Below are 26,336 nucleotides of genomic sequence, written 5' to 3' on the forward strand. Positions count from 1 at the left end.
GCTCCCACCTTGAGCCCCCTAATCCATGCTGCTTGCTCTGCAGCTGCTCATATGACTCCCAGAAGAAGAAGCTTCTCCGGGGCAAGTGCGAAGCCAGGAGTGGCTCCTCCTCCCCTGTTCCCACCCAAGGGCGGCTCCCTCTTCCGGAGCTCCTCTCCAGCCTGGGGTAGTTTAGGGCAGCCATTCTGAGGAAGGTGCCTGCCCGCTGGCAGCAAAGCAAGCGCCACTGATCTTTTAGACTCCACAGTGCTCTTGTCGTTTTTCCTCTCCTCATTTTTCCTGGGCCGTGGTGTGGGCAGGAAAACCCGGGGCGGGGGGTAAGAGATGACCCCCTTCCTGTAACTGGGTGAACTTCAGTGGCCCTGATCAATCGCAGCACGTCTCTAGCAGAGGCGGGATAGAGAAGGGTTGTGGCCGCCGTGTTGCGAATAGTTTGTTTCTCGGTCTTGCTTTGCATTAATGAAAGACCCGCTGTGCTCGCGGTGGCTGGGTGAGTGAAGGGAAAGTGGAAGGAGTTGCTTTGCCTCTCAGAATGTGAGACTGCTGGTAAGAGCCGTTGCCTGGGAGGGGAGGCGTGGCGTCCAGTTCCTGTTTCATGGGCTGGACGACTGCAGCATTTCCATTTCGCTTCAAGGCACTTAATTTTGGCAAGGTGTCCATAGCAAGCCATGCAACAAGGGCAAATAATGTTCATGCATGTGAGGGGACACTTGAGATTCGGGATATCGGGACAGTTTCCCTCTACCATAAGACTCCTCTCTTTTCAACGGCTCCCTGCCAAAGAGAAAATATTTAGCAAGTGAAGCGTTTCTGCCTCTCCTAACTGCATGTTCATGCTGAGAAAGCTGCACCTGTTGAATGTTGGGGTTTTTTAGTGGACTTCGGAGCGAAGGTGGAGAGAGGGGAGAGCGAAGCAGCGAAGGTAGAGCGTGGGAATATTACAGGCAACAGGGAAAGGCAGTGGCAGGGTGGGGGAGCAATAGCTGTAGAGGTGGAGCAAGGAGTGGGGGCTCAGTCAAGACAGAGAACTTTATCCCAGTGTTTCCAGTTACTCTCGACCAGACTGGCACAGCAACTTCTCTTTCCTTCCAACTGTGTGCTCTTGTTCTCTCTCCCTCCTTTCCCCATCTCTCTTTTGCCTCCTTTGCTCCCTCTTCCTTCATATATTGTGTGATAGCCATTAATTTCTCACCCAGTCTTGTATAGTTTCGTATTTTTGGTGCTGCAATGATTGCCAAATACTGTTGTTTGCACTGTGCTTCTGTTACCAAAGAGTTTAGGTTCCCAGACAGCAGCATGATACATCCCTGCTTTTATTCCCAGTTTGTGTTCATTACTTCCATGAATGCATAGCCTCTCACCAGTGATCTCTTTAAATTCCCTTTAACTCTGTATTAAATCAAATATCCTCTTGGAATTTTAATTATGTGGGTGCCAGAAAATATGACAGGGTAACACCTCTCCTGCAGTCATTGCACTGGTTGCCTATTCGCTACCGAGTTCAATTTAAGGTCCTGGTTAGTTTTGACCTTCAAAGCCTTGAGTGGTTTGGCACCTGTCTACCTACAGACCCGCCTCTCCCATCCAGTTACATCCTATCCAGTCAGATCTGCTCAGATGGCTCTTTTGTCGGTCCCTGATTTCCAAGAGGTTCGGATTGCTAGGACCCGTGAAGGGGCCTTCTCGGTTGCTGCCCCACTTCTCTGGAATTCCCTTCCCTTGCAGATTCGTTTAGCTCCTTCCTTGTTGATTTTTAAATCTCTTTTGAAGACTTCTTTTTTGCCAGGCTTTTACCCTGTAGTTTACCTATTCCCCCCCCACCCTCATTTTTTGTTAGTTACTTTAGTTTTATTTAGAATATAATTTTAATGCTGTCTTGCTTTGCATGTTTTTGTACACTGCCCAGAGTCTTCGGAGTGGGCGGTATATCAAATGTCTCTAATAAATAAATAAATAAAATTTGTTTGTTACTAGGATGCCCAGTGTGCCAAGGTAATGTTGATACCCTACCATTATACATGCAATAATAATGAAGTGTGTGTGTGTGTGTGTGTGTGTGTGTGTGTGTGTACACACACACACACACACTAGTATTTGTAAGCCCGTTTTAATAACGGGCTCTAGTGGGGGGGTGCTGCTCTTGGAGCCCAAGTCCCGACGGGGAGAGTGGAGAAGGGGAGGCTGCCGCAGCTCACCGTGGGTATAGATGTTGCCCGCCGCTGCCTCACCTGCACTGTCGCCGCTGCCGCTGCGGCCGCCATCAGGGCCAGTCGCCCTGCTGCGGCCACCGCCACCTCGGCCCGCACTCTCCTCTTGCGTTGGCGGCGGCCGCTTCTCCGCCCGCCGCTTCTCCTCCTCCCAGCCCTTTTGCCGTGGCGGCCGCCGCCGCCATCGGGGCCAGTCACCCCGCCGCAGCCACCACCACCTCTGGCCGAGGCTGCAGCTCCGCCACCGCCTCGCCAGCACTCTTCTCCGCTTCTCCTGCTCCAACATGGCCGCCCGTGTCTGGGCGGCCGTATCTTTTTGGGCCGATCTGGGCATGCGCTCTGCGCATGCCCAGAACGGCCCAAAAAGACACGGGCAGCACAGCCACACACTTTAGCCTTTTATGATATAGTGTATGTGTGTGTGTGTGTGTGTGTGTGTATATATATATATATATATATATATACTAAAATCATTACATTCCTATAGAATAAAGTGTGAACAGCATTTTTCATTTCAGATGTAGTTCTGTGAAAGTATCTAATAGTTTAAATCCAATGTTATTTTTACACTATACTGCAAATGTATGACTGGGAGGCTATTTTAAGAAATATTTATTAAGGAAATTGGTTCAGATACGGTTGTATTATTTTGTTCTGCTGTTGTTTACACCTTGTAACTGTAGTCTCCTGTCCTCTGTTAATCTGCTACACTATATTACTTGGGATGTGCACGGAACCACGGAGGCGTGGTCCGGCACTGGGGGGAGTGTCACTTTAAGGGCGGGGGGGTAGTACTTACCCCTCCCGCTGCTCTTCCTCCTCCGGCGCTCATCTTTAAACAAACATTTTTGGGGCGGCAGGGTTCCTCCCTGCCGCCCCTGCCTCCATCGTTGACTGCAAAGTTCTAAAGTAAGTATAAGCTGGCGCTACGCATGTGCCCCATGCGGCGCGCACACACCCATTGTCACTGCTGGCGCATGTGCGCCGCATACGTCACATGTGTGCGCTGATGGCGAAAATGGGTCTGTGCGCGCCGCGCCAGGCGCATGCATAGCACCAGTTTATACCTCCTTTAGAACTTTGCAGCCAGTGATGGGGGCAGGGGTGGCAGGGAGGAACCCTGCCGCCCCAAGAATGTTTGTTTAAAGACGAGCGCCGGAGGGGGAAGAGCGGCGGGAGGGGTAAGTACTACCCCCCCGCCCTTAAAGTGACACTCCCCCCCGCTGCTGGACCGCTGGACTGGCCAAATTCCGGACCGGTCCAGAGGCCTTTTCCATGGCTCTGGACCAGTCCGGGCACACCACTATATATTATACGTGCCCTTAATGTTCTTCTGCAGCAGAGACATGGTGCCAGGAGAAGGAGAGGAAGGCAGCAAGGGGCCCATTTTAAAATCTCGTCTCCGGGCCCACTCCAACCTTGGTACGCCCCTGCGACCAAGGCAGTCTCAACCCCATAGCCCACCCAAAGGCCCATTTGAAATGGGTCTAGATAATCAGTTAGAAATTAGAAAGTTTAGGTATCTTCACCTGCAGCAGTTTTCTGGTCCATCTCTAATACTGGAGGTATTTGTAATGTTTGAATAAAGCTGAGGCATTTATATTTTTCAGTTTCCTAATTGCACCCAACGGTACATTTCTTGTGCTATGATATACATATTGGGTAGCATCCAGATTGCGTTAGTTATGACAAAGTCCCACTAAAACATTAAGTTAGTCACAACTAACTTCCCTTCAGTGGGGTTTAGTTGTGACTAACTAGTTTGGATGCTGCCTGTTGTACTCTATGCTGTTATAATAATAAAGGAAGTTTAGAATTAGTGAGAAAATAAATATTGCATATGTTTCCATTTCCCCCAAGGTTTCCATTTCCCCCCAGAAAAAAATACCACCCCCCAATAGCTTTAAAATCTATATATATAATTCTCCTGGGTGTGCCCAGGAGAAATGCGTCCCAGCAGCCCAGCTGATTGGCTGGGCTGCAGGGGGCGCCTGATTGGCTGGCAGCACACCCAGGAGAATTCACTTGCTGGGCAGCTGCGGAGGCAAGGCGGCGGGCCCAGGGCTGCGGCGGCGGAGCCCAGCTAGGCGGCGGCGGGCCAGGCCGTGGTGGCGGGGCCCAGCGAGGCGGGGCAAGGCGGTGGGGCCCAGCGAGGCGGCGGTGCCGGGCCCGGCCGCGGAAGCGAGGCGGCGGGACTGGCCGGGCCATGGAGGCGAGGCGGCAGGCCTGATGGCGGCACTCTGGGGCCGGCTGCGGCATCGGCGGCGGCACTCTGGGGCCGGCCAGTTCTGCTGGCAGTGGCCGCACTCTGCCCCGCCGGAGACGGAGGGCGGGAGGAGAGAGAGAGGTAGCCTGGCCTGGCCGGGCCCGGCCGCGGAAGCGAGGCGGCGGGACTGGCCGGGCCGCGGAGGCGAGGCGGCGGGACTGGCCGGGCCCGGCCGCGGAGGCGAGGCGGCGGCCGCATGGGTCAGCTAGTTTCTTGAAATTTTTCATTTATAGGCCGAGGGGAGAAGGAACAGTAGCCAAGACCACTCACTTCCTCTGTGCCCAGGCTACACTGTGAGATAGCTGAAGTTCCTCCTCCTTGCCACCCTCTGCTGGCTATCTAGCAGCCTCTGTCAGTGTGTGTGTGTGTGTGTTGCTGTAGAGAAAGGAAGAGTTGGTGGGGGAAACTGCAATATTTCCCAGTTCCTTTGTTCCAGCTCAATTCACTGCAGAGGCAGGTGAGTTAGTCAGTGATCAGTGATGCTTTCCCTTCTGGGTTGTGGGCCCTGCTAGGTACCCAACTATGGTGACTGTTCCAAGCTTGGATTAACAACAGAATAAGCAGAGACACTGATAACTGTATGCATTTATTTCAAGACCTTTTATCCCACCTTGCTGCCCCAATGTAAGCTAGTTCCCAATAAACCACAATGGTCTCAAAATAACTAAAACAATTCAGTAATACAAAAGCCTTCAGTTTAAGAGGAGAGGTAAGATGCTTTACATTTTCATTTGTGCTCTAAAAAAGAAGTGTGGGTGCAAGTTAAGGTGCCCATCTTAACTTCCACACCATAAAAAACTTTGTACAGTCTGGTACATAGGAACATAGGAAGCTGCCATATACTGAGTCAGACTATAGGTCCATCTAGCTCAGTATTGTCTACACAGATTGGCAGCGGCTTCTCCAGGGTTGCAGGCAGGAATCTCTCTCAGCCCTATCTTGGAGATGCCAAGGAGGGAACTTGGAATTTTCTGCATGCAGATGCTCTTCCCAGAGTGTCCCCATCCCCTAAGGTGAATATTTTACAGTGCTCACACATCTAGTCTCACATTCATAAGCAACCAGGGCAGACCCTGCTTAGCTAAGGAGACAAGTAATGCTTGCTCCCACAAAACCAGCTCTCCTCCCTATGATGGATTTAGAAATGAGACTCCATGCATCCACACTGCCTTGGTCTTTCAGTTGGACATTGGGCTGGAGAGGGATACATCCAGGCAGACATTTAACAGGTGCAGCTTCCCTAATATCTTCCTAGAGATGCCCCTGATGAATTTCTGCCTGATGCATCTCTAATCAAGGCAAACTATTATTGTGGTGTAGAATGTCCTTGAACATGGAGGTTCTACACAAGAGCCAAACCATCTGTGAATATGGAAACCTCATTTCTTAAGTATGGCCATGTGAAGCTTCCATAGTCACTGGCAGTTTGGCTCTGATGCAGAACCTCCATGTTCAAGAGCAGTCTACACGAGAATGATGGTTTCTTGTTGCTGGGTGGGAATGGTTTTTAGGATTTCCTTGAGGTTCCGTCTTCGGAACGTCCTAGCATGGGGTCCTTGGTTCTATACATTTTTACTCTGAAGTAGGCCCAGAGAAATAAATGGAACCTCAGCCAGGTTCCCCTCTTCTATGCTTTGCTGAGGGGCTGGGAGGAAGAGGAAAAACAAGAACCCACATGCTTGCCTAGGATCTCTGCTGGTCCCGATTCCTGTGTGTTTCCACAGAAGTAAGCCCTAGTTGAATCAATGGACTTACTTTTTAGGTGCGGGTGAGAGAAAGGGGGCAGAGGGAGAAAACAAATGCCCGTTAAAGGAAAGGGAGGTATACATATACATTTTATATGCCGTAAAATGATAATAACAAAATAAATTACAATTATTTACACAATAAAAGTACAGATTAACTTTTAGTTACCATAGCGATAAGAAACTTTCAGTTACAACATACTTAGAACTTTTTGTTTTGTTGCTGTTATTTTTTTATATATATATATATATATATATATATATATATATATATATATGATTAATTAATACTAAGAAAATATGAATTCTTATCTATGGTAGAGACAGTTTTGGATATTTTAATTCTTGGATATACACTGAGATTACAGTTAATTTAGGATCTGCTTCTAGCTATTTTTTATGATTCTTTTATATATATATTATTATTCATATATATTTCTTTTATGCTTTTTGCATACTTATAACTCACTAGTTTGGCTTTTTCCTCTTTGAAACTGTTCTGATGGGTTTTTAAAAATATTTTCTGAGATGGGTGTCATATCAGCAATTTTTAAAAAATTAACGAACAGTTATGGATAGATATATAGGGCTTACTTTTACCTTTTTGCTGTTAATTTGGCAATTTTTTATAGTGTAAACACTGTTTGTGTTTAGTCTCATTTCTATTCGTGAGGTGTATTGATACTTTTTTCTTTGACACTTAACTACTTGTGAGCGTTGGTAAGGGAAGAGGTTCCCTTTTTGTTGTTCTCCTTTTTTTTTCATGCTGATAATTAGTAATGTGATATATCCTTTGCATTCTGGAAATTCATGATGTATTCATCTTTTATTCTTTCTTTATTTTAAAAATAAAAAATTCAATTTTTTTTTTTTTAGGAAAGGGAGGGTGAGGAATGGTTGTTTAACTATACAAGTGCCAGAGTGCTCACAGACTGTCCTTATCAGGCACCAATGTTCAGAACCAGGAAGTCACTCGCTAAAAATTGCCAGGACTTGCCCCTCCCAACTTTGACTTCAGAATTCTCAATGGGCAGACTCAGTTATGCTCTTGGCTAACTTTCCCTTTGTCATTTTTCGTTACTATGGGGATTTTGAATAGTAATTACTCTAAAACCACTAGATTGATGTTTTTCAAACCAGCAAAATGCACCCATCCAGTATGGACCTGAATTTTGAGGGAATACTAAAAAGACATCAAACAATTTAAAAATATACATTATCTGTGGTGAAAAAAGGTCACCAATACTTTGAAACCTCTTTTTAGGAGTTAAAAACAAAAACTCCTATATCTCAGACATTTTGCAACAGATTTGCATCAAATTTGGAGGAGTGGTATCTCTTGTCCCCCAGTTGATGTGTGCACAATTTTATGGGAGATCTATATCTATATCTATATCTATATCTATCTATCTATCTATCTATCTATCTATCTATCTATCTATCTATCTATCTATTCTTGGATATGTGAAATGAGCTGTATTGTGTTGTTTCTGTTATGGGTCATTGACTGTAATAAACATTCATTCTTCATTCATTCATTCATTCAGTGTTCAGGGCTTATAATGGCATAATGTTGAAAACACTGTGCCAGTATAATAACAACCCGCAAATCACAATACTATAAAAATACATCATCCAAAACCAGAATAAAAATTTTTGTATCTGGGAACTCAAATTCAGACACTCAGGCAGCAGATAAAGGCCTAGTTGGAATGACCAAAACTTCTGGATAGGCTTCAAACACAGCCTCGAGTACATTACAGTGATCCAACCTAGATGTACAGTAGCTAAGGTATTGTCAGCATGGCTATGTGTGACTTCTCCAGAAACAGATGTAGCTGGTACACCAGGCTCAGCTGGGCAAACACATTACTGTTTACAGCCTGCAATCCAGGAGTAAAGCTGGGTCCAGGAGCACTTCAAAGCTGCACACCTGATTTTTCAAGGAGAGTGCTATTCTGTCCAAAAGAAGGTGAATGCCTGCTGCTGGCTTAGTCTTACTGACGAGGAGCACCTCTGTCTTGCCTGGATTAAGTTTCAAATTTTTGAACTATTTTTGATACTGAATTTGTTGTGAGAATCATCAACAGTTTTTGTGAAACCAAAGTCCAAATCTCCTGGAGCCCTTTTTCAGCAGTATGGGGGTCAGAACAGAACCATGTGGGATGCCATAGATAGACCACAGATCAAGGCAATGAGCAGATGTCCACCTACATCACCTTTTAGATCTGTTCTTCCAGGAAGAACCAGAATCGTTGTCACATGGTATCTTTATCCCATCCCTGTCAGGTTATCTATGATCAATTTGAATACCACCACGGTCCATTCTGAAAGCATCTGGAACTGGTTTGATGATGGTTTGCTTTTTAGCATTTTTTGTGGTAGCACACTTTACCTTTATTCACTACTTAATTCACTAATTAATTCACTACTTAATTCTTTAGATTATTATTTAATTGTTTAGATTTTGCTTAGTTTTACAATTGTGGGCTTCCTTAATAGAAGGAAGTGGCATGCTATGAGTATTTTGAATGAATAAATGACACCTCCTATGGAGTCAGGGGCTGGTTCACATCAGTGAATACCATACTACATCGCAGTGCCATATAGGCCCAGAGCCATAAAAAGGGAATTAATTAAATATTCTTCTGGATAAAAGCTGATCTTACAGAATATTCCTAATTTATCATTCTTAGAGACCAAATAGGCTATAAGATTTTGCTTCATAAGTGTAGGACTGCATACACATACAGGTGTCCTTTGCTACCAACTGGCACAGGCACAGTATCCACTGAATATTGTGTTCATGCAGTCCTGAGATATTTCTTTTAAGACAGCCTTGATGTGAATGCTGCATTTCCTCAAGTCTAATAGCCTTGGAGTCCCCAGGTGAGGCAAGGGAGACTGTTAGGCAGTGGAATAGGTGGTACACCAGCAGAATCTCAGTTCTGCTTCATGAGCCCAACACTTGAAATCTGGTGAATTGTGGATGGGGTGCATGATCAGGGAAGTGGAATCTTTATGGACTATAGCTACCTCTTCTCTTTGCCCATCAAATCAAGCTTGGTGCTGCACCTGAAAGCCTGGAGGACAGAGCTGGGAGAGGATTATACCTTTTCACTTTCCCCTTTCCCCTTGTCCAGTCAGGTCTCCATTATACATGCCTGATCAGCAGGCTCACCCAGGATTCCATCCCAGATAGTATTTGTTTTGCTATTCACTGGCCTGCCATTTAGTGGCAGTATGACTGGCCTGCTGGGATGCTAACATCTCTGTCAAAGTTTCCCCAGTGAGGAGAGGACTGGAAGAGATAGTGAGGCTATTCTCACTATGGGGGTGGGGGGGACGGGCTAAAGGAGCCCAGCCTGGGTTTCCTCCATTGTGAGAACCACTGGGTGGTTCTCTGGCGGCTAGCCCATCAAAGTATCCTTCCCCTTAAATGAAGTTAGCAGAGCAAATGCTCCACTAACCGCATTTGGGTGATTAACAATCTCCAGTCTCCATGCCATATCCATGCCAATCTAACAGTCTCCATGCCATAGCTCCACGCCACAGCGACTTGTGAGGAGACCCCCGCAGGGAGGCTAAAACAAGTGCATGTGCACTTGTGCGTGGTATCCAGGGACTTCTGGGGGCTGGGCGGCCCCTGGTCCCCACAGCCTCTACCAGCTCCATGACATTGCTGGTAGTCGTGTGGGCGGCCAATCCAGTCACCCAGGGCTAGGTGTTTGATCGTCCCTGCACAAGCCCTGCAGGCTCTCCACACTGCTCATGTGGAGAGCCTCAATAGCTCTTAAGTGTCTAAAATCCCTTTCCTAGCCAAGCCAATCCTCAGTACATATGTTGTTGCCTCAGTCTTGTTTAACCAGATTTTGGATGAAATTTGCATTTAGCAATTTTTTAAATTTTAGATTCTAGGATAGTTCTGCCCATTCCACCACTAGACTTCATTAGCTAGGTACCATCAACAGTAATAGTCTGTTGGAAATGCAAAAGGGTATTCTCAGAGGAGAGCAAAAAATAATAATTTCATTACCTGGATGAAGGAAACCAAGCTCCAGTAATCTCCTTTTTCTTTTTCTTTTTTCTCTTTCCTTTTTCGAATTACAAAATAGATTTTATGTGTAATGCTAGAACCTGTTTTTTGTTGTTGTTCTGCTTTTATTTATACTTTGCTTTTGAACTTATAGGAGTATTTCTGGGAATTACTGAGCTTGGCTTTATGCACCGAGATACAAAGTGGCATAACATGACTGCCAACATTTGTGCTACTCTGAATGACGGTAATGATTTCTTATTCTCAACACTTATTTATTTATTTATTTACTTATTTATTTACTTATTTTTACATTTATATTCCGCTCTTCCTCTAAGGAGCCCAGAGTGGGGTACATAGTTATGTTTTGCCTCACAACAACCCTGTGAGGTAGGTTAATTGGAATATTTGTCTTGATTTCATTTTATTTGGAGCCTATTCTATGCCAAAGGGTTTTGAGATGGACACACACACATTCTCATTCTCTCTCTCTCTTTTTTTCTTGGCCTAAAGATTCCTAGTCTGAATTAGGCAAGAAGAAAATGGAGAGGAAATAAAAGTAAATATTGTGTGGGGTTGGAACTTGGAAGATGATTTTGATCTGCCAGTTCTGGATGGGGTCAGATTTCCCCAGAAGGAACAGGTACACAGTCTGGGGGTGCTTCTGGACACAAACCTCTCCCTGGTGTCCCAGACCGAGGCAATGGCCAGAGGTGCCTTTTATCAGCTTTGGCTGATACAACAGCTGGGTACGCTTCTTGAGATAATTTTGAGATAAATAAGAACATAAGTACAGCCCTGCTGGATCAGGCCCAAGGCCCATGTAGTCCAGCATCCCGTTTCGCACAGTGGCCCACCAGATGCTGCTGGAAGCCACAGGCAGGAGTTGAGGGCATGCCTGTTACTCCCCCGCAAGAACAGACCTCAGAACAGTAGTACATCTGCTGGTCACCTCCAGACTTGATTACTGCAATGTGCTCTCTGTGGGGCTGCCTTTGTATGTAGTCTGGAAACTGTAGTTGGTCCAGAATGAGGCAGCCAGGTTAAAAGATCTACACTGGTTGCTGATAGGTTTCCGGGCAAAATACAAGGTTTTGGTTATAACCTATAAAGCCATAAGCAGCTTGGGCCCTGGGTATTTAAGATAATGCCTTCTTGGCTATGAACCACACCACCCATTGACATCATCTGGAGAGGTTTGTCCGCAGTTGCCACCAGCTCATCTGATGGCTACTTAAATAAGAGCCTCCCCATCTCCTACAACTTTTCCTGCTGAAATAAGAGCCTCCCCATCTCCTACAACTTTTAAAAAGGCAATCAAGATGGATTTGTTCACCCAGGCTTTTAATTAGATATTGTTTTAATTGTGTTTTTAATAGTTTTGACGTTTTGAATTTTAAATTGTCGTAATGTTTTAGTCTTTCTATCTATTGTGTTCATTTTGTTCTAAGCCGCCCAGAGACTTGCGTTTCGGGCGATACACAAATGTGTTAAATAAATAAAATAATAAATAAATAAAAAGGAAAGAACTGCTAACTTGGCAAAGAGGCACCTTTTAATGCGGTGATTCTCTTTATTTAGTAGGGGGAGAGTAAATAGCCCTATCCACCTCCAGCACAGTACCTCCAGTGACTGTTGCTGGTGTCTATCTTGTGTTTCATTTTAGATTGTGAGCCCTTTGGGGACAGGGTTCCATCTTATTTATTTATTATTTCTCTGTGTAAACCGCCCTGAGCCATTTTTGGAAGCGCAAAATTGAATAAATGAATACATAAATAATAAAATAAAGAATAAACTGTGTCATGGGAATGTGTAGTGTATGTGTGTGTGTGTGTGCACGAGAGTTAATCTCTTGATATGTTTTATCTGTCTCTAACATCTAATTGTTTCCTACAAAGATGTTTTAATGTCCCCTTTCTAAATTTCTTAGCTCTGTCAGAAGTTCTTCTAAATAAATAAATAAATAAATGCTTAATCCAGGCAGAACAGCTGCATGCTGGTACTTGATTGTTCCCCTAACCCCCTGCCTCCCTCACCTCAGAGATCTCTCCCCCCTCACCTGAGCCATGCTCCTCCTCCTCCTCCATCCCATTGCTCCATCCCCCTCACCCTTCTTGGTCGCAGCTGTGGCATTGCTGGCGTTGACCCCAGAGACCACCCCACCCTCACTTGAGCCTCACTCCTGTTCCTACCAGCAGCAGCAGCAGCAGCAGCAGCAACAGTGTTAGAATAGGCCCTTCCTCCCTGCTCCTGCCATGGCCACTTGTTCCCTTCAGGATGCTGACAGGCCTAGGCCCGTCGCTCACCTGTCTGCCTCCCTCGGCCAATGGCCTTGGTAGCCCTGAGCAACAGTGGCGGTTGACTGGGCCCTTCCTCACTGCCACTGCTGCCGCCATGGCCATTCATTCCCCTCAGGTCACTGACAGGCCTGGGTCCGTCCCTTGCCCTTTCTTCTTTCTCTCTTTCCCTCTCTTCTTTTTCTCTCTCCTCCACTCACTCCTCTCTCCACCCCCCCCCCCGAGTTAACAGATGTTGTTCATCTTGTTTCCTCATTGAATTCGCACAGTGGCAGCCTCTTTCTCCTGAAGGGGCTCTTTCCTACCTCACAACCCCTCTCTTCTCAGACCCCTGCTTTTATATATATAGATCCTTCTATCCTCTACAATCAATCACATCTTCTGACAAGTAACAGTTGCTCCCTATCAGCATATGGAATCCCCATTGTCCAATCACCATAGTGCTTCTGCTCTGTTACCTCCGCTTGGTAAAGCACTGTGTGGATATATAGATATATCTCCCAAATGGCATTGTGGGTCTGGGGACCCACATCTGAGAACTCCTGTGTGTACAGAATGGTATAGATTAGCTGTGAAAGGCTGTATGTTTATGTGGGAGGTTGATAGACCAGGGATGTTCAAATTAGTGGTTTTATTCATTTTAATGATTGGGGACTCGGAAGGGTTCCCTGAAGGACCTGTCAGCCCTAGCAGAGATCACCCAGCACCACTGGACCAGAGCTTAGAAAATCAGGCAAGACCCTTCTAAGTAATAGAGCCTTCCCTAGGGAAGGGGTCGGGCCAAATCACTGTAGCTGGACAGCAGCTATAAAAATCAACAGTTTGCTCCAAGCCACTGGAACAGTATCCCTCTTATCCAACTCTTGTGTGTTCCTGCCTGGAATTAACCAAGGTTCTGATCCCTTTCCCTTGAAGCTGTCTGATATCTGTGTCCCTTTCAAATCCCTTTTTCAGCAGAGACCCTGGCTTGGCCCTACCTGGTCAGTACAGGTCAGTACAACCACCCTGGCCATGTTAAGTGAAATGTTTGAAATCTTTTTCTTTCTTTCTTTCTTTCTTTCTTTCTTTCTTTCTTTCTTTCTTTCTCCCTCCTTCTTTTATATACCACCCACCTTAAAGCGGCTCAGGGAGGTTTACATTAAACATTCAAACTGTTTAAAATTTTAACATAAAATATAAAATAAAAGCAGTTACAGTATTAACATAAAAATCATAAACCAGTTAAATATTATTAAAAACCAGGCTGAAAAAATGGGTCTTATGACTCGTTTGAAAGTCTCCAAAGACGATAAACCTTTTGTGCCCATGGGGAGCACATTTCACAATCTAGGAGCGACAACTGAGAAGGTCCGACCCCAAGAGATGGGGTTGCCAAATGAACTGGTGGCACTCCAAGATGGACCTCTCCTGATTATCTTAATAAGTAGTGGAGAGGAGATCTTGCAGGGAAAGGCGCTCTCTGGGGTAAACCGGGCCTAAGCTGTTCAGGGCTTTAAAGGTGATAAGCATTTTATATTTCTTGCAGAAACATACCAGCAGCCAATGCAACTGTTTAAAAACAGGCATAATGTGGTCACTCCAAATTGCGCTCGAGACCAATCTGGCTGCCACATTTTGGACTAACTGAAGATTCTGAACTACATACAAAGGTCCTACATAGAGTGCATTACAGTAGTCCAGTCTGGAGGTTATCAGCTGATGCACCACTGTTTTATTTATTTATTTAGTATATTTGTATAGCGCCTCAAACGCCCATCTCTGAGCAGTTTACAACAAACATAAAACAAATTAAAATAGATATTAAAACAATGTAATACCAGAATTCTACTTTAAGAACTTGAGTGAATAAATGCGTCTTAAGAGTCTTTTAAAAAATGGTCAGAGATGGGGAGGCTTCTATTTTTTGCAGGGAGCACATTCCAAAGCCTCAGGCAGCAACAGAGAAAGCCCGTTCTCGAATAACCACCAGAGGAACTGATGGCAACTGTAGATGGACCTCTCTGGATCATCTCAATGGGTGGCAGGGCTCATAACAAACAAGATGTCCTCTTCAATACCCTGGGCCTAAGCTGTTTAGGGATTTATAGGTTATGACCAGCACATCATTCATTCATTCATTCATTTCGTTTCTATGCTGCCATTGTCTCATGGCAGTTTACAAGATAAGTGATGAAACCAGAATTAAAAGCAAACATTAAAACCATTACAAATTTAAATCAATTTAAAACAGCAGAACAATAAAAACCAACTTACAGCTGATGAAAGGCTTGATTAATTAAATGCATCTTGAGCATTTTTAAAAACCTGCTAGAGAGAGCAAGCCACCTAATGGCGCAGTGGGGAAATGACTTGATTAGTAAGCCAGAGGTTGTTGGTTAGAATGTAGAAAAGAATGTAGAATGTAGAAAAGTACTCTTTTATGTGGGAAATGATTTCCACACAAGGCCTCTTTCTTGTGCATGTAATGGGAGGCCCTTCCATGTGAACAAGAGAATGCTAAAACCCGGAACCCCTATTAAAACATTACATTGTGTACATATAGCTGTCTGTAGCCACCTAATGGTGCAGTGGGAAATGACTTGACTAGCAAGCCAGAGGATGCTGGTTCGAATCCCCGCTGGTATGTTTCCCAGACTATGGGAAACACCTTTATTGGACAGTAGTGATATAGGAAGATGCTGAAAGGCGTCATCGCATACTGTGTGGGAGATGGCAATGGTAACCCCCCTCCTGTATTCTACCAAAGACAAGCACAGGGGCTCTGTGTTCACCAGGAGTTGACACCGATTCGACGGCACACTTTACCTTACTTTTGAGATCAGGAAGCTCTTACAACATTAGGGAATTCATTCCAGAGCCTCGGGGCAGGAACAGAAAAGGCTCGACCCTGAGTCGCCTCCAGACGAGCTAGGGTATATTGTACTTCGTATTTTGCCCATAAAAGTATTGGTAGCCAATATTTTAATATAGGAGTAATGTGGAAAAGTTACTGTTCCTTTAATATAGAAGTGATGTGGTCTCTTCAAGATGAACAAGAGACCAACCTGGCTGCCGTGTTTTGCACCAGTTGCAGTTTACATATTACATACAAAGGCAGCCCCACATAGAGTGCATTGCAGTAATCAAGTGTGGTGGTTACCAGTATATTCACTACTGTTTTGCGAAACAGTTTTGAGGTCATTCTCTTCAAGGAACAGGTGAAGCTGCCATATCAGCCAAAGTTGGTGAAAAGCATTCTTAGCCATAGCCTCAACCTGAGACACCAGGATCCAAGAGCACTCCCCAAACCACTGACCTGTTCTTTCTGGGTGTCTCTGTGTGTAACCCCATCCCGAACAGGAGATTCTATCTCATCCTCCAGATTATGGCCTCCCACAATGATCACCTCTGTCTTGCTTGGATTCAGCTTCTATTTTTATGAATCATCCAACCCATTACTGCCTGTAGCAGGCCTGGAGGAGAGGTCTATCATTGGCCTCTAGTTGGAGGGCTATAGGCCACCTCCAGTCTCAAAGGCAGGATGCCTCTGACTACCAGTTGCAGGGGAGTAACAGCAGGAGAGAGGGCATGTCCTCAACTCCTACCTGTGGCTTCCAGTGGCATCTGGTGGGCCACTGTGTGAAACAGGATGCTGGACTAGATGGACTTGATCCAGCAAGGCTATTCTTATGTTCTTATTTATGGAGATAATTCCATTTCCTGATAATGATGACATGGAGAGATAGATTTTGGTATCATCAGTATATTGATAACACCCAGCACCAAATACCCTGATGACTTCACCCAGCAGTTTCATGTAGATGTTAAAAATGGTTTCATATTGTTAAAAGCATTGGTGACAGAATGGAGCCTGAAGCTCCATTTTGTAATTTCTGGTGACAATAGAAAGTAATAGAATGTTTTTTCTCTTCCACAGATTGTGCTGATCTCTCACTTGTGAATGTCATTTTAACAAATACTCGTTTAATCATCCTTTCCTCACTGGGACTATTTATCAGTCAAGATCTGTGTGATCCAGCTACAGAACAGATTAAAGTAAGCAAGTATGATTTTGAATACAACAACACTAATCTGTTGATCTTTATGGTTATCTGAGATCCTTCACAACTTTGGTTCTGTGCTTGTGCAGAAGGCCCCGCAGAAGGATTTCTTAGCTCCTCGAGGCACTTTGTAGCTCCGCCTTCTATCTCAAAGCACGCTCAGTATTTTTGGCAGCAGAGCACCTGCTGCTCACTCAGTTCCTTCTCAAATGCTGTTGCATGTACCTGATCAATGATTCGCTTCTTAGTCGGGCTCAGTTACTGTTAAAATTAGGAAAAAATTGTTTGGATTTTAGGCTTTGACCATGGATTGTTCACATTTTTCTATCATTTTGGACTTTGACATAATGAAAGTTCAAAAAAACTTGTAAGAAGTGCTCTTCTTCTGATAATACTCTCCCCTCTTCAGACAAACACGATCAGTGTTTGCTGTGCCTAGAAGATCACATAGTTCATTCTTGTAAGATCAGTCTCTACTTTTCAAAACAAATCAGAAAAAGTAGAGAATTACTTCTCATGACTGCTCTGTACGAAAAAGCATTATGCCCCTTGACACCAATGCTGCAGTCCTTGTTACTGTCGACATCGTCAACCTTGATTTCGCCTGACCATCAGTGCTCTAAGTCAAAGTTGGTGTCAAGGCATCGAGGCATTCACCTGAAAGAGCCTCCCATACTTTACATGTTGACTTAGAACCTTCTAAGGAGGTCTTTAAGAAGACCTGCAATGTCTCTAAAGAAAACATAATAGACAATATAAAAATGGAAACGAATACCAATACAACAAGTATTTATATATCGCATTTCAGCTCAAGTCCCCAAAGTGGTTTACATACAGAAATTAATTAATTTAATGGCTGAATTAATTAATTAAATGGAAACACCAAGAAGAAAATTCTCCGTCTCACTTGGCTTCCAAACATCGCAAAACCTCCTCATCAATGTTGATATCACAAATGTCTTCTTCAGCATGGGAGACAGTCCAGCATTCAACATCAATGACTGTTGGAGACACACACCTAGCTTTGCCATTTTTGCTGTCGATTCAACCACTGACATTAAGCTTAGGGACCAAGGGATCAAGATTGTACCCCTTTTCCTTGCATGATTCAGTTTGCAACACCTACCGCATCTAAATCTTCTTCCTCTTTACCAGAGGTGCCTGTTGTCACTACAGAACTTTCTTCAATTCCAACCCTGATGCTGATATCGATACCGACACCAGTACCTCTCACTGGTATTATCCCACACTGTCCCACAGACCAACAGTTAAGTGCACAGTGGTGTCAAATGTGGCTGTGCTCAGCAACCCTGACATGGCGTCTCTGCATGCCCAGTACAGGGAGGACACCACTCGCCTGCTGAAGGGGATGTTGTAATTTGAGGCAAGCAGTCGAAGCAGCCAGCAGAAGCCGGCTTTCTTCACCACCTGGAATGGCTGGTTGTCCAAAGCAGTCATCTCCCACAATGGCCTGGGTGATGAAATGAAGCTCTGAGTGGCCAGCCAGACCACTTGCCCACCAACTGCACCCACCATGCAGGCTACTTCCCTTGCTTGAGAGCAGGAGCAAGTCCGCTACTTGAGGATACACCAGGCTTATGCCTTGCCGCTACTCGAGGACATGCCAGGCCTATGGACTCGGGTAGTAGGCCCCTCTCTCCATCGCCCACAATGACCAGCAGCATCACCCCTCCCTCTGCCTGCCATTCTGCTCCTGGCTCTGGTACACACCCTCCCAGACATCTTAGGGTTTAAACAAAATTTAAGCCCTAACCCTGAAAGTGTGTGTGTGTGTGTGTGTGTGTGTGTGTGTGTGTGTGTGAATAAGCACCTTTAAGGGGGTGTGGGGTCAGAGGTGGTCTGTATGCCACACACAGTGCTATCAATAGCACTGTGGTGCACACAGAAAAGGTTAAAAAATTAAATCTCCACAAATAAAGCAGTAGGATTTATGGGGGGGGCTGTTTTTAGAGGGGAATGAGCAACAAGGGGAAAAGTTCAAGGGAAGGGAAGGTAAAGAAGGGCAGCAGATTATTGTGGCCTCTCTCTGACCCACTCATCCTTTCCTACAGCCTTGCCACATAATCCCTCCCTTCCCCAAAAAACCTGACCAAGGTCTGTGGTGGGGGGCATCACCTATCTGGCATCTTTGTTTGGGAGCTTCCAGTGGTGTCTTCACCTGGAGTCTGCCAAGTGTCTCTCTCGAATGCACTCTTTGACCTAGCAGACACTGAGACTTGACTGCTGTGGGGAGGGCAGGTGGGCACCTATCAGGCACCCACCCACCCAAACAATTAAAAAAGCAGACAAGCCACTGAAAAAAATCTAAACAGAAGGAGCCTGGCAGAGTGGGCACCACACACCGGCCTACAAAACCCAAAAATTAATCTACCAGGTACAGTCAGCACACAGACAGCAGCAACAATGGTGGCAGCAGGGCTGCAAAAAACAAAACAAAAAACCACAGCACACCCCAGTTATTGAGAATAAACAAACTGGAATAAAATTATAAACAGTACTCAAAGCCTGGGTGCTGCTTATACAATTTAAATACAATTAGAAAAACAATTTTTTCTGGTAAGAACTAATCTGCCTACTTTCCTTTCACTATAATCTTAATTGATAATTACCATATTCACAAGTTAGCCCACTTCAACCTTAAATGTTCACATGTCCACCATCTTGAATTGGAGGGGATGACACCATCACAGACTATGCTGTTAAGATGTACCTATTTGTCACTGACTACAACTGTAAAATTTGGTTCAAATTGGTTAGGTAGTCCACAAAGCCCACTTGTAACTCAACTGTTCGCACATCTGCCATCTTGAATCAGAGTGGATGACATCATTACAAATTATACCCTTGAGCTGTCCCTATGTGTTGCTACACCTGCAGCTAATTTGGATCAAATTGGTTAGGTGGTTCATATGTTAGGCCTCAAACGGTCACATGTCTGCCATCTTGAATGGGATGGATGGCATCATCACGACCTATGCCATTGAGATATCCCTATGTGGCCCTACAACTGTTCCAAATTTGGTTCAAATCAGTTATACAGTTTACCACTTAGCCCTCTTGTGCCTCAAATCTTTGTGTGTCCGCCATCTTGAATTAGGGTGTATTACATCATCACAAACTATACCGCTGATGTATCCCTATGTGTCACACCCTACAACTGTACCAAATTTGGTTCAAATTGGTTATCCTAGGAACATAGGAAATTGGTTTATACCAATTTAGTCAGACGGTATAAATCGAGTCAGGTCCATCTAGCTCAGTATTGTTTACACAGACTGGCAGCAGCTTCTCCAAGGATGCAGGCAGGAGTCTTTCTCAACCCTGTCTTGGAGATGCCAGGGAGGGAACTTGTAACCTTCTGCATGCAAGCATGCATATGCTCTTCCTAGAGCAGCCCGTCCCCTAAGGGGAATATTGTACAGTGCTCAGATGTGGTCTCCAATTCAAATGCAAACCATGGCAGATCCTGCTTAGCAAAGGGGACAATTCATTCTTGCTATGGTCCATAACATAGTCCACTTGTGCCTCAAATGTTCACATGTCTGCCCTTGAATTCCCAATCTCTTGAATTGCGATGGCATCATGTCTGCCATCTTGAATTGGATGACATCATTACAAAATATGCTATTGAGGTGTCCCTCTGTGACAATCACTACAACTGTACAAATTTGGTTCAAATTGGTTAGCTGCTCCATAAGTTAGCCCACTTTTTCTTGAAATGTTTGTGTCCGCCACATTGATTTGGGGTGGATGACATCATCACAAACTATACCATTTAGGTGTCCCTGTGTGTACCTACAACTACAGCAAATTTGGTTCAGATCGGTTGGATGGTCCACAAGTTAGCCATTGCGCCTCAAACGCATCTAAAATTGGGGTGGATGACATCATTAAAAACTATGCCATTGAGGTGTTCCTATGTGTCCCTACAGCTGTAGCAAATTTGGTTTATATTGGTACAGGCATTAGGAAACATAGGAACATAGGAAACTGCCATATACTGAGTCAGACCATTGGTCTATCTAGCTCAGTATTGTCTTCACAGACTGGCAGCAGCTTCTCCAAGGTTGCAGGCGGGAATCTCTCTCAGCCCTATCTTGGAGAAGCCAGGGAGGGTACTTGAAACCTTCTGCTCTTCCCAGAGCAGCCCCATCCCCTGAGGGGAATATCTTGCAGTGCTCACACATCAAGTCTCCCATTCATATGCAACCAGGGCAGACCCTGCTTAGCTATGGGGACAAGTCATGCTTGCTACCACAAGACCAGCTCTCCTTGATGGGTGGACACACAGTTGATGGGGTGGACACACAGACACACACACCGAATGCTGGGAAATTTCATAAGCTTACTTTCCTTAAGGAAATTGGGTTAAAAATAACAGCATTCCAGTTATTAAAGGGGGCTGGCTACAAGCAGAGAGAGAGAAAAGAATCTACACAAGGAAATAAAATCCAAATAGCACCCAGTTAAGCCATTGAGCTGCTACTATTTTAAATTAATGGGAGGGGGGGACTGCAGCGCACGCACACACACACCATTTCCCAAAGGAAGCCTTCTTGCTCTCTTATAGCTTCCTCGACTCTGCTAAATATTCATACTGGCATCCTCTTGAACTTGGTTGTACCTTTCCTAATTTGTGGTATACTTTCTAGCAGAGCTTCTGTTAGTGTGGTTTCAAACAGGGACGTAGCCACCATTGAGCCAATGGGTTCAAAGAACCCAGGCCACCAATGAAAAGGGCCACCGAAGCCCCGTGGTTCGGGCTCCAGAGGAGCCCAGAGTGAACTCACCCCTGTCCTGATAGGACGTTTCCCCCTTTCTCTCCCTCTCTGGAAAAACTCCCTATTGGGCAGCTGGCGCTGTCTGAAATAACTGAAAGAGAGTTTGCCCTGGCTCTTGGTAGCCCAGGTGGGAGGGGGGAGTTTGCTCTGGGTTCCTCCAGAGCCTGAGCCATGCCCCCATGCACATGACATCATGCGCACAGGCGTATTTGGAGGGGACCACCGAGCAGGGCCGGACCTAGGCCGCCGTTTGGCTGGCTCCACAGCTGCTTTCAAATAACCTCCAAGCATTTTGGAGAGATTTGACTTTCTTTCCCTTTGAGATTTCCGAATCCCTAATTTTTAAAATGTCAAATGTGACTGTTGGACTTTTTTTGGCCTTTATGAACTTTAATATATGCTGCAGTGAGGTGGCAGGGAATTCTACCTCATAAATGTTAGATCACTTTGTTTCTGGCCCAGAATTATCCACTGGTGACCAATACTCAGAACACCTTGGTCAGTTCAGGCAAGGAGACAGCAGTGTGCACAGCACATTAAAAGACGTGCACAGTACATTAACAGAATCTCTATTTATTAATGGGATGATCACAGAACTTGAGCACACAACTTCAGGAACAGACCCTAAAAGCTCAGAAGCTGGATTAGACAGAGACCTTATAGAGCAGGGATTCTCAACCTTGGGTCCCCAGATGTTATTGGACTTCAACTCCCATAATCCCCAACCAAAGGCAACTGGGGCTGGGGATTATGGGAGTTGAAGTCCAAAAACATCTGGGGACCCAAGGTTGAGAATCCCTGTTACAGAGGGATCAAACCATGATAGATCTCCGCAGAATCACTTCCCCAGCTCTGTAGGCAAGGTTGCTGAAATATCCTGAAACTTTGCAGAAGGAGCTAAGAGTAAGCAACTGCTCTCCCCACCTTATCCAATCAGGTCTCTCTTTAAAAGCATTAAGTTAACACGTAAAGCAGGGGTCAGTCAGAAAACCTGCTCTAAAAGGGGGAACACAAAAAAAACTGCGCTTGTAGTAAGAAGCATGAATTATCCCCTTTGTTAAGCAGAATCCACCTTGGTGTTCATTTGGATGAGTGACTACGTGCAAGCGCTGCCTGTTGTTAGAACACCAGATGTTCAGTAGTAGAACATCAATGCTGAAGGTCCCAGCTTCACTCCCTGATGTCTCTAGGTAGGACTGGGAGAGACTCCTCCTGCCTGAAACCTTGGAGAGTCACTGCCAGCATAAGGCAGCTTCCTACGTCCCCTACGCAGGGGAGTAACAGCAGGAGAGAGGGCATGCCCTCATCTCCTGCCTGTGGCTTCCAGCAGCATTTGGTGGGCCGCTGTGCGAAACAGGATGCTGGACTAGATGGGCCTTGGGTCTGATCCAGCAGGGCTATTCTTATGTTCTTATGTACGTTCCTAATCTCTGGCACTCAATACCAAGAGTGACAGGCAAAGCAATTCTCCATAGCACTCCAACTAGCTGCTGCGGAGAGATGCTGAGGAGGAAGCACATGGGAAAGAGGTGGAGCAGCCCCTCACATGCCAACATCAGTAGTGGGGCATGTCCACCTCCTTCCGGCACATTTCCTTCCTCTGCTGACTTGCAGCCAATCCACTAGCTGGGGGACTGGCTTTCTAGATTAAAACAAGACTCCCAGCTAGTGAACCGGCTGCAAGCCAGCTGGGAGAAGCTGAGGAAGCATGTGGGAAGGAGGCAGCCTTGCCCCACCCCTGATGGCAGCATAAAGGGTATGGCTGACAGTCAGAGGGCATGACTGGTGGCCTCCGGACGTAGCTTCAGGAGGTGGCATGCTGCTACAAGAAGATTGCTGACCCCTGATGAAAAATAATGTATTTGTGAAAGTGCTTTATGAGAACTGAGTGGGAGAAAACAACAACCCATGCCATGTTTTATCACATATTTTAATATCTTATTTTATCATCTTATTTTCTTCTAGTTTACCAGATCAGACTTCTGTGGCTTTGAAATGGTGAGAAATGTCTAAGTGTTTCATTTGCTGTTTCTAATTGTATATTGCTTCATGTAGAATACCTGAACAATTAGAATCACCTCATACTCTTAAGAACCCCAGGGCTTCTCTTCTGGATTTCATTTGATTGCCCTTCTTGACACACAAGCATCCCTGCAATCATTGCTTACAGTAAACATAGTCTAACTCAACGTACAAGCATGTGACTTGTAAAATGTGAAACTTGTGACTAGAAAATCTAGTCCAGTGTTGGTTATTGCAAGGCTTAGGAGCCAGAGGCAGCTCCCACTGATCCTAAGCTGGGTTTCCTGAGTAATTGTTTGTTAGGCCTGTGCGAAACTTTGGCCAAGGCTGAAGACTCTGTGAAAGAATAATAAGTGCTGTTTGTGCAAACCAATAAAAAAAATTAGCCTTTGTTCTTTACATCTATAATAATTTTTAATAAATCTAACCCAAGTTTAATAACTAACCCAAGTCCTCCAGGTTACCTTCTTCCTATCAAGTGAGGTCTTCATATTTCTTTTCTTTTCTTTCTTTTCTTTTCAGTTGCCAACCACTGCTTCCTTCTCTCAACTTCATTCCTTCACCCAGGTCACAGCTTCCTGTACTTCCTTCCTTCCTTCTTTCGTCCTGCATGATGCCGTCAAGCTGATGGCCTCCCTCGGCAAAGACTCCTTAGTCACCACTCCTAATTTCAATGCTAGTGCCCCCAAACCAAGAACCAAAAAAGCAAGTGCTCTCTCCTGTTTTCTCTGATTTTTGACAACCCTATTGATCCTCTCTCTCATCTCGAGAAAGGATTCAGGACAGTGGCTGAGATCCAGACTAAATTACTCTTGAATACTTCTATTGAAATTAATAGGACACGTCAGTCATGACTAGCTTGTCCAATTAATTTCAGTGAGACTACTGATAACTAGTTTAGTCTGGTTGACAAATCAGAAAGTAAGGGTGGTGGTATAGTAGAACCTTCCAGTTGGTATATTAATGACTGATTTCACTTTCTGTTTCTCACAGGATGATTACTTGAAAGCAAAAATATGGTATAACATTCAATGTTTAGCTAACAAAGAAGACTATGAAGGTGAGAAAAGCAAATTTCCAAGCAATGGAAATGTAATTTCCAATGTAATTAGGTAGCTGAGATACTGAAATTTTATTTATGTATTTATTTTGAAGATGTTTACCCCACCTTTCAGTTGCATTATCCTCAAGGCAATTTATGGCAAGCAGCAACAACAATAATCCCCACATATATATGCATACACAACCCAGCAGCCCTTAGTCCATTGGCTGATGGCAGAGGCCACAATGTGCTTCTTTCAGTTCTCCAGTCCCAAGGCAACTGGCAACTGCAACAGTTCTTTATGGGCAGAGAATGCAGAAGCAATCCCCCTCCAACTACTCCTTTTTAAATTTTTATTTTAAGTTTCTATCCCGCTCATCTTTCAAGGAACCCAGAGTGGTGTACATGGTTATGTTTATCCTCACAACAACCCTGTGAGGTAGGTTAGGCTGAGAGATACATGGCTGGCCCAGAGTCACCCAGTGAGTTTCATAACCAAATGGGGATTTGAACTTGGGTCTTTCCGGTCCTAGTCAAACCACTATGCCTTGCTGGCTCTAACCATCCTTTTCTAGCCAGTGGATCAGCCCAGGTTGGTCCTTCTCTTGCTCAGTTAGGCTCACCCTAACGAGCAGGGGAGGGAGTGCGAGATAAGGTGCAGAAGGTTCCTCTGGATCTGGAATGAGATCCATTGTACCCATAAGGAATGGGTTCTGCGCCTGCACAGGGACCTCGCGGGCTGATTAATTAGCTCCTCTTGACGCCCCGCCCGCATGCACGTGCCGTGCTATTGATATTGGCAGTTGGGGCGTCTCTCACTCAGTTACTTTTCGACCGCCTTAGCGATTGTACCTCGTAGCTGTAGCTCCTCAGATTAGAATACTTTGGACTGGAATACTTCGTTTTGAACAAGGACTGGTTTTGGATATTGTTTTCTGCTTTCTGGACTGTTTTGGTGAAAGATAGTTTGACTTTACGGCTAGACTTGGAACGGACTTTGGATTGCTGACGTTTTACGGACTATTGAATTGACAAGTTTGTGGTGTGACCAGGCAATGGAGCCTAAAACAACCTTTAAAAGATGCGTGAAATGCAGGGCTAAGCTTCCGCGTACGGATCACCATGAAGCTTGTTTAATGTGCCTTGGTGAGGAGCACAATACCTCAGCTTGTAAGATTTGTTGCGCTTTCTCTAAGCAGACGCGACAAAATAGGGCGTTACGCCTTCGGGCGGCTTTGGTCTCCAGAACCCACAACATCGAGCGCCCGCGGAACTGCACGGCAGCAGTCTAAAACCGTGTTGACTAGCAGCACGAAACGCCTGGAGGAAGTTTTTAAGAGACCTAAGGATGTATCAAAAAAGAAACGCAAGCATCGTGCACACCAGGCAATAGGATCTGACAAGAGTTTGACTCTTACAGAGTCTGAGTCACAGCGGACCCCTTTGCCGACTTCAGCACAAGCCTTTGAAGGTGACTCAGACGAGTCTACCTCGAATGTACCGAGACAGCGCAGCTACTCTCACATCGCTGTTTCAGCTTCAAGCTCGGCACCGACATCAGCGGCAGCCACAGCCCTGATATCGAGACCCGGCTCGACATCGAACATGATGTCGGCACCAACATCGATGACAACCACAGCCTCGACATCGAGACAAGGCTCGACATCAAACATGCTCTCAGCATCGAATGTAGCGTTGACTGTGGCATCAACGGCGCAGATCCCGTCAACATTGACTTCGGAATGGGCAGCTACATAACGCCCATCGACATTGACTGAGACAGTGCAGCTTGTATTGGCGGCGGCAGGACGGGTCGTACATCTGCTGTCGCCAGCTGCAACTCTGGTTCAATCCCCCTCAACCCCAAGAACTCCAGCTT

General features: G+C 45.3%; 1 protein-coding gene across 9 annotated transcripts in view; it reads left to right on the forward strand.

The window, feature by feature from the left end:
- Nucleotides 1–26,336, forward strand: part of LOC128334016 (cation channel sperm-associated auxiliary subunit beta-like) — a 216,076-nt gene that overhangs the window by 63,318 nt on the left and 126,422 nt on the right. For 7 of the 9 annotated variants that reach the window (XM_053270222.1, XM_053270289.1, XM_053270274.1 and 4 more), the window contains 5 exons: nt 10,409–10,501; nt 16,468–16,586; nt 23,359–23,391; nt 23,938–24,120; nt 24,409–24,475. In XM_053270222.1, the coding sequence (XP_053126197.1) occupies nt 10,409–10,501; nt 16,468–16,586; nt 23,359–23,391; nt 23,938–24,120; nt 24,409–24,475 (495 nt within the window). The remainder of the gene's footprint in view (nt 1–10,408; nt 10,502–16,467; nt 16,587–23,358; nt 23,392–23,937; nt 24,121–24,408; nt 24,476–26,336) is intronic. The other 2 variants (XM_053270282.1, XM_053270245.1) reach the window with 2 other exon arrangements.

The sequence above is a fragment of the Hemicordylus capensis genome, chromosome 1, assembly GCF_027244095.1.
Source record: "Hemicordylus capensis ecotype Gifberg chromosome 1, rHemCap1.1.pri, whole genome shotgun sequence".
Classification (NCBI taxonomy): domain Eukaryota; kingdom Metazoa; phylum Chordata; class Lepidosauria; order Squamata; family Cordylidae; genus Hemicordylus; species Hemicordylus capensis.